Below are 13,104 nucleotides of genomic sequence, written 5' to 3'. Positions count from 1 at the left end.
CATTACTAGGGTTCATTTAAGACAAGAGCATATTCTAGCTTTCTTGAAGTCCTGTTACATGCTCTTGAGCTTTTCTGTTGTGTGCCATGTATTTTGTGGAGTAGAGTCATGTGCGCTGCTGCATCTCATAAATAAAATTCTAATAACATTTTTGTAATAAAGTTATAGATTTTCAAGGAAGAACTTCAATTTTGCCAACGTGTGATTCTGAATTGAATGCATTTAAATTCTAGTCTTGGAGTCTTACACATTAGATATAAATTGTGTAAAATTTCAAGGGAAAATCTTTTTGGATAAAACATGATAGGATGGTGAGGAGTTGAAATTACTTTTTACTTTTTGTCTCCATTTCAGGAAAGGATACATTGATACAAACAGATTTTTTTTTTTTTTAATATGTTAGAATTGTGATGCTAACTTTGATTTTTTACTACCAGGACCACTAAGTCACTGACCAAGTCTCGACAGCTTCCAGTTAATGCTGTTGTCATGAACATTTCCTGGAGTGATTGTGTTGTAAATTTGACAAAAAGAACTTTAACAAGCCAATGCAAGACTGATATAGTTTGTTAAGATTATTACTGTTCATTTGTGAAGTTAGCTGAAATTCAGTTTGAAGGCGGTCTTCAAACCAGCGTGTGCACGAGAACCTAGCTGCATCAGACGAGTCTAACATAACTGATGTTGCAACTAATGAAGCTCAAAAAGTGATATGATATAAAGAAATAAAATATTCTTGAGCCAAAATAAAAGTCCTCCATGTGTAACAGGGCTATGTTATGGAAATGAATAAAGGTAAATAAATGTGTCATTGGTGTCCCCTGTCATCCATGAACTATTGAAGCTAGAGAAATTAGTTTGTTTTCTCTTGATGAAACTGCAGAACTTTAAAAACTCTCTGTTAATATTTCATGTGCAGCAGTGTTTTCTTACTGTAAGCAACTCAGTGATTCTGTGATTTCAGTACGTGAGCTACAAAAGGTGTGACTCCACAAAAATACTGCAAATGGGTTTCAAAAGTTTAAATTCAGCTCATAATAAGGAGTATGCCCTGAATTTCTGATCAAATCCTCTTTCAGGATATCTACAGCTCCCAAAGGTACAAGTGACAATGAATACAACATTATCCTCTTTTGTTTTACTTGGCTAATTATGCACATTCTTTTCTGTGAAATGGAAGTAATGAGCTTAGCAGAGTAAATTGGTTATTTTTTAATATAAAGAAATTGCAAATGGTCTGGAAAAATATGCAACATAAACATTTTTCAGGGACGTAAAGCATAAAGTATCCTTTCAATGTCATTAGTTTCATCAGCTAACGATGTGCCAGAAACAAAACATGGAAACATGTATCTGCATTGTATCAAGGATAACAGAAAATTAATGTATTGGATTCTCTAGATAGTGACTTTCCATAAAATATTCATTTAATATTTCAATCAGAAATAAAAAAAGTAAAAGAAGTAAAAAAACTTCTACTTAGCAGAAAAGAACCTATATTAACAGCATTGACTTGCAAGATAGCTATTGGCATGCAGCCACCCAATAGTTGCTATAAGAGACCTAATATCATTTTATGGGATTGCAGTTACGTCTGTAGCACCAGAAGTTGTATCTTGCCTGAAGGGAGCAGTTTTGCATATACTTTATTTACTACGTACAGATGTTTTTATTCTCACATTGAATATGTCAGCGTTACTTCCATGTGTGTTAACCTCATTTTACTTTTTGTTCAAATTCCTTCAGCATTTATTGGGAGAATTTTTTTAAGAACTGGTATATGGTAGAAATATGTTTTCTAAATGTTTGTGTTATGTATATAAAAGAAATATATATTAGTCATTAACCATGTCCCTGTCTCCCGTGTCCTGTTCCCTTCTTCTTCCCCTCTGAATTGTATGTATTACATACATAAAATCTGATGAAGACAATATTTTAAATGGACATGCTCTGTCCCTTTCTTTTCTGGTAAAGATCTTGATACAAGTAAGTCATGAACCAAGCTTCCTTTTTTTTTTTTTTTTTTTAAGTTTGAGATAAGTATGATAATGCAGTGTCTCTTAGGTGATTTAAAACAAACTGGATTAAGCAATATTGTTAAAATGCTCCCTTATGGTGTACATGTCTGGATTCTTAAGGTGCTGTGATCAGTAAATATTCACTGTAAATAGATCCACTGCTCATTAAAAATATTTGGAGTAAATTCTTATGTTAGTATGATGATGATGGCTATAAGAGGGATGAGAATTAATTGGAAATAATCTTGTGCATTTCATATTACAATGTGTTCTCTTTTCTGTAGTAATATTGGGCTTCATCTGTAAATATTGTTTTATGTGATTTGGTCCTCTAAAGACAATATTTGCCTTTAATTGCTTTTTTATGGTAACAAGCCAATAAATTATACAAAACAAATCCCCCTCCCCCAAGGACTGCTTTATTTCTAATTGCCCATCTATTTTCTAATTAAAATGTTTTCTATTTGGAAATCCTGAAATAAATAAGTTTAGCAGTGAACTATTTATCTGTATTTGACAAGATATTAATTATGTGAATTCAAAGAACTGGTAACAAATAAAAACAAACACTGCAGGCTGTACTAAGCTATAAAAGTATTATTTGAACGTGATCTGATAAGAAGGAGAAAGCTCTGTGGTAGAATTAAATATTAAAAGTATAACTTCGGTGCTCTTTGAAGAAAAAAAATTATCACTATTAAAGCTATCAGGAAGAGTTTTATAGCGTTATTTTAAGTTGAGTAAGGCTAAACCACTGGGGGAAAAACCTCCCTCTAAAAACTGAAACAAAAACATATCTTCAAAATATCTCTTAGATTTATCGCGCTTATGCAGCTCACAGAAGTGACTGTTCAGTAGTATGTAACATATATTTTGTCAAAGCAAATTCTATTTAAAATTTGCGGTGTTCAGTGCTTGCAGCTGTCAGGGAAATTACTGGTGCTACAGTGGAGACGTGAAAACTGGCACTGCTTGATATTTCCCTTCTTGAAAGTAAACTGTTCAAATTAGGAAATTTTTAGAATCATAAACCAAAGAAAGGCTTCATCTGTACTTAGAGTTTGTATCAAGAAACCTACCTTTTACGGAACAGAGATTTTATTGGCTACCTCTTTTGAAAGTCTTTATATTTTGTTATATATACATATATGTATTAAAAGGAGCTCATTGTACTTATGATTTATCTAGAATAGGATTCATTTCATTCTTACAGTAGCAGATAATATGCAGCTGAAAATTCTCATGGTGAAATAATAGCTAATATAAATGTAGCATTTCTCTACAAAGTGATACGGAGTAAGTTTTCTTAACTGTTTGAACCTACACTTTAATTCAGGGCAACAACATACCTGAAAGAAGAATAACAGAAAAGAAAGTGAATCTCTAATATGATAAGAGTTTTCTCTGAAATGTTCTTTGAAAATATATATTCTGATTTTTGCCATCTTATCATCTAAATATACATATATACATCTTATTGTACAGTCTACAGATAAGATGGCAAAATTCAGAATTCTAGTTGGCAGAAATTTCACGATTGAATTAAACCTTTGCAACCAGTCACTGAGTTCTTGGGTGTTAATTTTGCAATAAATGTCTACAGAAAAGTAAGTTGTCCTTCATGAAAAGTTTTCCTACAGTTTCTCTTATGTAATGGACCTTAACTTTGTGTTTAATCTTATTTATATCACAGCAGCTAAACTCTAAGAGAAATATTACAACTCCATCCACATCTATGCTATCATGTTAGTCTCTAAAGTTGACTTTTGATTTGTTACAAAATCTAAAATCTGTGATGAAGGAGTTCACTGTCGTCCTATAGCAGCTCTGTAGTCATGTGATACTGTTTAAGCTCTCCATCTTTTTTGGGTATCCGTAGTGTTGCTAAATAAGAATAGCATGAGAGAAGGACATAAAATGTTGCAGAAATAATTGATTTTTTAACAGAAGTTTTCTCAGCTTCAGGAATATTCTACAGAGAATAATAAAAAAGATTTCCTAAGCAGTGTCAATGAACAGGGAAAAATGAACTAGATCCAAAGCATATGGAAATAAAAAGACCAAAGTAGGATATATAATTATTAGTATCATTTCTAAATCATCTGTCTTACTTAGTTACACATTAAATAGCATAATTTAATGTTACTTATCAAAGTGTTTGCATATGGAAGTTTGCTTGCTCTACATATGGGATGATAGATTCCCTTTCACAGAAGAAAGAATTGGAGCAATAAACTCTTTAAGTGTTTTCTTACTGGCCAGACACCTAAAAGCTCTTTCTCTAAACTGTGTACCAGATTCTTGCATTTTTCTATAAGGTGCAGAAGGATGAGTAATACTTTCTTTCAATAATGTCCAAAATGAATTTGTGTTTTCATCCCTTGGCAAAGGTCATATTGATTAACCGAGGCCAGACTTTTACTTCTGCAGTTCAGAAGCAGGAAGAAGAGTAATGATTTTGTTTTGTCTGAAGTCTTTACAACTAAGACAATGTGGATATATGACACTAATAACTGTTATGTTTCCTTCTGAACGTTTTTCTCTAACAGAAAGTTATTTTTCTCTTTGTTTTAATTTTGGAATCTAATATATACCACAGAAGTGTGATTTTTTCATAGTTATTTTCAGAATTGAACTTTAAGGCGTGTAACACTGAATCAGAAAACCCAGACCTACTTTGCTTCAAAACCATTTAATTTTTTAAGATTTTTCCTAACGTCTTTCCCTGGAAGACACAAGATTTTTAAGTAGTATCTCTTAAATAAGCACTTACCGAAGGCTTTCAGTTTGCATTCCTCTTTAGCACAAGAACACTTTGAGCAGTACTAGCCCTTATATGCACAAATGGTATGGAGTAAATCCACTAAATTTAAAATTATGTTCTTCTATCACTCTTTTAATACTGCAGTATACTTGTGCTTTTGGGGCTGGTACAGTGGATATCTTCTAGTTAATCCCTAAACAGAGCTGGATGTGATATATTTAATATTCTCAGTTATGTTTCTCTATGATACGGTTGCACAGGTGCAAAAAATCTGGCACAAAAATCTGTGCAGCAGATGTCGCAGTATCATGTTCTTGGTCAGGTGAACAGTTGTTTCCCATACAGTCTAACTTTTAGCAGCAGCTGTGAACAAAAATCCACTTAAGATCAGCTATTTGATGGGCCAATTGCTTGTTTTTCAAGCTCAGAAGGGGAAATGAGTTAGAAATTTGCCTATGGACTATCTGATTTTTTGAATTAGCACATAGCACATGCTAGCACTATTATTTTTCTAAGTGTAATGCCACTGATTAAGAACATCATCTTGTTTGCTTGCATTGCAGATTTGTGACCTCTTTTTTGGGACCAAATACTTAGCATATGACAAGTGTAACTGTAATTCTCACAACCACCTGAATGTTTTATTTCCTTCAATGAAATATGCCACTTCAAATGCACAGAAGTGGTAGCTGGAGAAAACTGTTATATTCACAGTGTGTTAAGAGTGCTTTCTACGCTGCCATATATAATGATGTATATAAAGCATAATATCGTAATTTGGCTGCCATGAATTGCAAGGCAACATTCATTGACAGTAGAGATGTATTTAGTCTCTTCATTTGTGCTCTCTGGAAAGAAAATAGATATGCTAATAGATGTGCTGGAAAATAAGATAATAATTAACATGAACATTAGTTTGATGTGACAAACTACATTCACTTGTTGCCAGTGGTCTACATCTTTGCTCGTGTACTTGAGACTAGCAATATTCAAACCCTATCATATATTCAGTAATTAAATATGGTAACACTTTATATGTATTCCCACAGGTTATTTTCAGATTAATGTGGTGCAACATTTTGTGCCCTGGTAGGCTGAAAAGAAACTTGTCATTGCCAAATCTGATCTCTGAATAGAACAACATTTGTGCTTATTTGTGTAGAGCATGGATTTTACTCATGGGGTTGGAGATGTGGAAATGCATTCATGATTTCCGCAAGTGCTTAGCAATTCTCAGGCAGAGTCTTAATTGTAGAAAGGTACAAAGAAATTTAAATATAATGTTCATGTGTCCAAGAAATAATATGCACTGTTAGATTTTCTATATGTTTAAAAGTGGCACAGGAAAGAAACCCTTATTCCTTTGTTCCTAAAATATTTGGGTTTTTTTTAGCAGCGTTTGTCTGGATGTATAGCACATGTACTAAGTATAACCTGAGTACAACTTAATGCAGCACACATGTAGCAAATGAAAATAACATTAATAGAAGTTGTTATTTTAATATGGACCTTTGGGCAAAAGGAAGCAGTGTTCTGGTCTGGACTACTCATGCTGTGATATAAATAGAAGGTTTCAGTTTCCAGGACTGTCAGTCTGGCAAAGTTCATTTGACCTCAATTTGTGATGCAAGACTCCTGCAAATAATGGCCTCACTAACATTTATTCTGTTTCTGTTAATAGGAGGAATGCTTTTTGAATTTAGAGGCTCCTATTTCAAGAGTCTGTGGCTATGACACTCCTTTCCCTCACATCTTTGAGCCTTTCTACATCCCAGACAAATGGAAATGCTATGATGCCCTTCGAAAAATGATTAACTACTGAGCAGTAACACAGGTGAGAAATAACTGTAAATAATAATAATGTTGGACAATGATAGTTTGCTCATAAACTGTTTTAACAGGGTGATTGCAAGGTTTGAGGATAAAGTACCACTCCTTCATTTATTTTTCTTTCACAAGAATTCCTCCTTATGGCCTTGGGCCTTTTGTCTGAAAAGTGTCTGAATATTTTTTAGTAGTGCCACTGAAGTCAGAGTTTGAAATTAATTGCCTTCCTTAATCAGAAAATTAAATTTCGTGTGTCCTGTCAAGTAAGATCAGATATATTTTCACCTATATTTAACGACTGTTATTTCAAAGGCAAATCATATTGTTAAATTGTATTTTTCACTCTTCGAGGTGGACTGTAATCCTGTGAAGTAATAAGACCCGATTTACACTGAATGTAGGCACTGAATTACAAATGTGCACAGAGCGCTGAAAGTGCGAGAAGCTTTTGTAGTGTTCTACAATTCTATTCAAATATGGCTATAAGGCTTATATTTAATATTTATTTAAAAAAACCCATTCTTCTATACCACTTGCATGTAATCTGATCATAGATTTGTATTTGCAGAGCCTTCAGGCATCTAGCCTATGAAGTAGTATATTTTTATTACATATCTATTAATCACAGTCTCTATTGTCTTTGCCTTTGATTTCATTTTAATATCATACCAAGCAGTATTTGGCTGTGCATTGGCCAACCACGACTTCAGAAATTATTGGGTGTTATTACTGTAGAACTTTTAGTGTTTAATAACCAATGTTTAATCGTCCATTGTATTCTGATCTTCCTTTAACTAAGTAAATCGAATAGCATAGTTTTTGAGATTGAGTCTCAATTGGTCTTTAACGTCTAAACTCAAAAGAAAAAAGTCATGCAGATGAAACCGTAACTGGCCGGTTTTCTTCTAGAAGAAAGAGATCCTTCAGTACGTCATGGAATTTGTAGCTGTTTATGCTGAAGTCCATGGGTCTCAGGTAGGCCCTATATTAGGAGCTCCCTCTTGTGTCTGTTTTACTCAGACGTGAAGCTGTGAATTAGATTTAGGGCCAGGGGAGAAAGTTGTCAGTACCTTAATGTTAATCTCGTTTGTGTACATACTTTCTTCCACAATAACTTTTTGCATTTCACCATCTTTGTTTCCCGTGGTAGCTGAAAGTTGAATTCCTGTATGCAAAATGGGAAATCTACCACTGAGGCAGTGTCTCCAAGAAATAATCTAGTTCCATATACAGCATGGCTCATTATTGACATACCACAGCATTTCTTAGGCTTAAAACTAGAGAATGTTGTCAACTCTTTTATAGAGTATGCTGTCTTTTTCACAACAGTTATTCTTGCCTTTTATCTGAGTTTAACTTATTCAACCAGCGTTGACAGTGCCTCACCTGCACATAGTTGCTTATCTTGAGGTTGACATTACAGATTGTTTTCTTGCTCAGATAGTTTGACAATGTGTACTGTATAGCTGCCATTGACAGAGGCAAGAGCAAAATCTGTATCTTTCAGCAGCTTCTTAGTTATTAAAATTTATAGCTATGTTAGGTATAAGACTAATAGCTTCGAGGTAGGCATCTAGGTTCCAGACAACTTTTTGTAGCTGGGCAAAAAGATAGGGAAGAAGCAGCGAGATTAAGATGGATGCACAGTTCCTGGCTAGTGTTGTCTGCCCATACACTTGGGGAGAAAAAGAAAGAAGAGAAGAAGAAACAGAGGAAAGCAGACAACAAATTGTATAAAATGCACTCATTTTGTACACAGATATATTGAGGGGAGCTGTAGAAAATTGCCAAGTGGTTTTCTTTTACCTTTGCAGCTTTATCTACTGTGTTTGCATATTCTGGTTTATTGTTAAATTATGAATACTAAAGCTGTTAACAGATGACCTGCCTAAGAGTTTGTGTGTTTATGTAAGGTGACAATGTTTCTATTACAAATTTAGCCTCTAAAATTACCGATTTATCACACTGTTAACTTCATTATGGAACTTTTTTCATTGTTGTTTTGTTGTATTAAAAAGTTTAAGCATGATTCTTAAAGGTTTAAAGATACTATGAATGAAGAAGGTTGATTTGAATTTATTTATTTTTCTTTAAGCATGTATTTGAGGTGTTGTCAAAACCAAAGGTGTTTTGCTCAGAACCAGTGCTACCACTGGGAGAGGCTTGCAAGTGGCAGCTATACGTGCCCTTTCTCAGCCACTAACTTGTGCTGGGAAACAGCAAGAGACCTGTGAGATACATAGTTGAGTAATTGTCTGATCTCTGCAGACTATTATTATTGCCCCTGTTATTAGGTAGTGCCTCATAAATGTTAACTTGAGGCATAGGAAAACTATCACTCTTCTCCCCGTTTGTTAAATAAAATTAAGAGACAGGGCAATACATACATATATTTAACTTGAGACTAATAACCAGTATTTTTCCCAATGTTGCAGGCTGGGCAGCCTGCCTTTCATACTGCATTGTCTGTAACCCATAGGATAAACAACCTCCAGAGGCTTGAATAGATCACAGCATTCCTGATTTATAATGTTCTCCTGCTGGATGACAAAAAAAAAAAAAAAAGATAAAAATGGCCAGTAAATCATGTCTTACTTCACAATACAAATCTTATCTTTTAACACAATCCACTATTGCTATGAGTTAAGATGACTTTTGCTGGATTGTACCTAAGGATCTTTATCTTGCATTCAAACCTTTCAGAGAATCCATGTGATCTGTAGTAAAGATAATGACTACAGTTTTTTTACAGGACCTCTCATCAATGTAACAACAGATTAATAGGATATCTACTAGAGCTCTAACAAAAACCCAACACATTACTCTCTGCTTAACATCCACATTCTGGAGTGGGATGGAAGATACTTCATAACTTTTTCATAAATGGTAGGAATTAGTATTGTCTTCACACTAGACATCAGCACTTCGTTACAGCATTCCTAATTTCTGCTATCTGCTTGGATAGCTTTAAGAATGTGAAAAAACTTTTAAGACGTATTAAGTAAATACACTGTTAGAGTTTGGACACCTTGATGTTCAGGTGGTGTTTATATCACATTGCATAATTAGCAATAAATTGAAGCAAAACATCCCAAGTGACTTATGTTTAACTTCCTTTTCACCAATGGTTAGATATGGGTTTAATCCAAATGTATGTCCGATAAAGGATTTTTTTTAATATACTGCAGAGAGCATTATAAATTTAAACGAGAAGATTACCATGAAGAATGATAGGTGTTTAAATGGTGGATATTACTTTCCGCCTTAAGATATGTAATTTATTTTGTTATCTTCTTCTGCAGAGCTGAGAGGAAAAATGGGAAAATACAGAAGTCTTCAAACCTCTTGACACTTGCTGAAAATGATTTTGGAATTCACATAGCAGACTGTTTTCTCTGAACTCAACTATCCATAGTATTTATCTTGGGTATTATTCGGAAAGTTCAAATCCTCATTAATTATGAAATCAGTGATGGACAGGTGATTGCTATAAGTAGTGTCAGATGTATTTAAAGATATTCCAGATGTTCTGTGAATGTTACACATTGCAGTGGTTCACAGGGTTACATCTCTAAACCTAATTGTGTAAATATTAGAAGCAGGATTTTATTCAATAAAACATATTACACACATGTTGTCTCTTGGTTTTGTTATTGTTTTGAGAAAACCCAAAGAAGCTATTGGAATGTTGACTGTATTTTCAACAAAATAAACCTTGGACAGCCAGAGCAGCTGGTGCTTCTGGTGTGACTAAGACCCCTTTTAACCTGTTTCGTGAGCTGTCTTTTAGCCAAGTTTATTTCATGTGTAAAATGGCTCCAAATACCAGTTTTCCTTTCAGCAAGGGAAATGAAAACTCCCTTTTTTCTTGAGGTGGGAAGAGAGATTTTATTGCGTTGAGAAGCTCCACTGGCTCACCCTAATGCAATATCTGTCTTCAATATTTCTCTTCTAGATGTGGGATGTGTTTGCATGTGAGTGATTTTTTTTAAAACGTGCTGATACACCACAAGACTCATGTGCTGGTGGTGGGAGAGGAGACACTGCTTGTAACATTTTCTGTCAGTGAGGGCATGGAAACACAGAATTACCAAAAAGATAATACAGTAAAATTAAACCGGAGTGTTTTTCTCCTGCTAATGTGGCTCAGTGCCACAAAGTACAAAAAGAATTCCAGCTTTCCAGGGTGATAGCGTCTGAGATCAGTGGAGATTTGCCTGATTTTTGATAATGTCCTTTTTTTCCTTATGACAAGCTAAGAACAGAGCAAACATGCTTGCTATGAAAGTTGTCCTTTCTTGTCCTACATTACAGGACTGCTGAAAGGGCAGCAGATCTAGCACTGTAGTTTCAAAGCCTGTTAGTGAATTCCTTTGGTAACAGCTTTTCTCACTTTTCCACCATCTGAACTGTGAATTCAGCAGTTCCTAGTCTATTATCTCTGTACAAATGAATCTATGTGTAATAACATTTTGCTTCTTAATTTTGGGGAGGAGGAGTAGAGGGGTGAGAAGGTGGGAAGAAGTATGCCAGTAGCCAAATAACATCTGTACTCAAATTAAGGGAAATCCTCCAGGGAGAAAGAGGAATATCTTTTGTATCTGTTCAGGGTAAGCGCCAGGATGATGAAACACCCCAGAGATGAAGCTCAGGAAGGTAACTTCACTCTGAATGTCAGTGGATATTCTCTCCCCATGCCTGTCCATCATCATTCTGATGATCTGAGGCATTGGAGCAGATCCACTGAAATCCAGGGGAAACTTGGCTTTTGGACCAGCACTCTCAGGAGTGTTATTGTAGGTGTCAAAGTACTTGTGCCCACATCTCAAAGCAGCTTCATGGGGCTACCAGGCAACTTTCATCGCACTCTCCCAAACCTCAGGAGCAATCCTTGTTGTCTAGTTTGTTGTTTGTAAGATGGGCTGATGCTTGCTTTCCAGTAGAACTCAATTCAAAGATTCAGGTTCCAAAGATATTTACCAACTGAAGGTGCTAAATTATAATGCTTCAGGTCCTGCTGCCATGTTGTGTAAAATTCTGCATTCGTAGTTTGTTGCCCATGTTATCTTACAGGAAGGAAAGGAGGAGGAAGACATTTTGTCATAACACAACTGAAAATTAATCAGTTTATTAATATTTCTGATCGAAATTACATTATTAGTCAAGTCTTCTGTAAATGTCTTCTGCCTGTAAGTCTTCTGTAAATGCTGTGCATAGAATTTGTTAATTGTTTTAAATATAATAGATGCATCATGTATCTTATATTCTGTCCCATGTGATGGTAACTGTTTTGTTTTTATGAAGAAAAATGAAATGTAAAATTTCTCATTGTAGAAAACCAATAGATATTTTAACCGTCTTTTAAAAATGTGCTGATACTATATTTTAGAACACAGGAAATAGATGCAATACTGCCAAATTAAAATGTGCTGCCTTAGTAGCCATAACACTATATGCCCTGTATTTGTACTTTTCATAGATAAAAATGTTTTCTATTTTATTGTAGAGTTTAAAATTAACTTTCATGTATGGAAATACAGAAATAATATATTTCTCAATAAAGATGCAGAAAATATTTTCTCTTAATGCAGACTACTACACTCTGTTTGAAGAGTAGTTTTTGTATCTTCAGCGAGTTGTGATGTGTCATTTTTTAATCATATAAAAATTGTTCCTCTCTCCTCCACTTCTGATAATAGAATCTTTTTCCCAGGCAAAGATGGTTAATATTCGAAGGTACGTGCTGTTCTCGGGAACCTGCCTAGATGGCAGTATGCACTCGTGTAACCCGACAGGTGCTGCTGTTGAAAGAGCGGTGTGGAAAAATAATTTATAGCTCTAATTGGAAAGGAAGGTGTATGCTGATACATACAAATAACTGTCTCATTAAATTCCTCAATAATATAATCCAAAGATGATTCATGGTTGCTTTTTCTTTTTTCTTTATGCTAAGGTTTCTTAATTAGATTAATTTTATCATGCAAAAGATATGAGATGGAATATTGTCCAGTTTACCCTAGAATACCCTAGTGGTTGTTTCACTACTACTGTCTCCTTCTAAAGAAAAATATTGTCACTGCTCCTTTCTCTTAGTACAGAAAATTAGAAATCTATCAAGTCATGCTCATTTAATATTAATTGCTGGAAATAAATAATTAGTGTATGTAGTTCAGTGCTGGGTCCTGAGACAGAAGGCTGAAATTCAAAAAAGACATGGGACCACAGATTGATTAACTGCGAAGACATGTACACTTGTCTCCATTCGTACAGCTAAGACTGTAGTGCCATAAAAACTTTGCATAAGCATTGCACCAAATAATAAAAAAATGACTTAAATCACTTGAGGTGTTCTCCTTGGTGGAACTGCACGTTTTTAAAAGAGAATTACGCAGTAGCATATTCTCACCATGGTAGCCAGGAGTCTTGACGTAATGACCTTCCACTCCTATGGTCTGATAATCAATTCTGTGCTCATGAATCTTTTCAGACAGCTAT

The 13,104-nt window shown here is 34.6% G+C and overlaps 1 protein-coding gene across 3 annotated transcripts in view; it reads left to right on the top strand.

Moving 5' to 3' along the window:
• Window positions 1-12,201, top strand: part of BCKDHB (branched chain keto acid dehydrogenase E1 subunit beta) — a 111,011-nt gene extending 98,810 nt beyond the window's left edge. For 2 of the 3 annotated variants that reach the window (XM_021391159.1, XM_021391161.1), the window contains exons 10-11: window positions 6,464-6,616; window positions 9,912-12,201. In XM_021391159.1, the coding sequence (XP_021246834.1) occupies window positions 6,464-6,604 (141 nt within the window). In that variant the 3' untranslated portion in view covers window positions 6,605-6,616; window positions 9,912-12,201. Of the gene's footprint in view, window positions 1-6,463; window positions 6,617-9,361; window positions 9,869-9,911 lie in introns of those variants that run through there. The other variant, XM_021391160.1, reaches the window with a different exon arrangement.

Source organism: Numida meleagris, chromosome 3 (assembly GCF_002078875.1).
Source record: "Numida meleagris isolate 19003 breed g44 Domestic line chromosome 3, NumMel1.0, whole genome shotgun sequence".
Classification (NCBI taxonomy): Eukaryota; Metazoa; Chordata; class Aves; order Galliformes; family Numididae; genus Numida; species Numida meleagris.
Note: the sequence above shows the minus strand (reverse complement) of the source record. Positions and strands in the feature narration are given on the sequence as shown.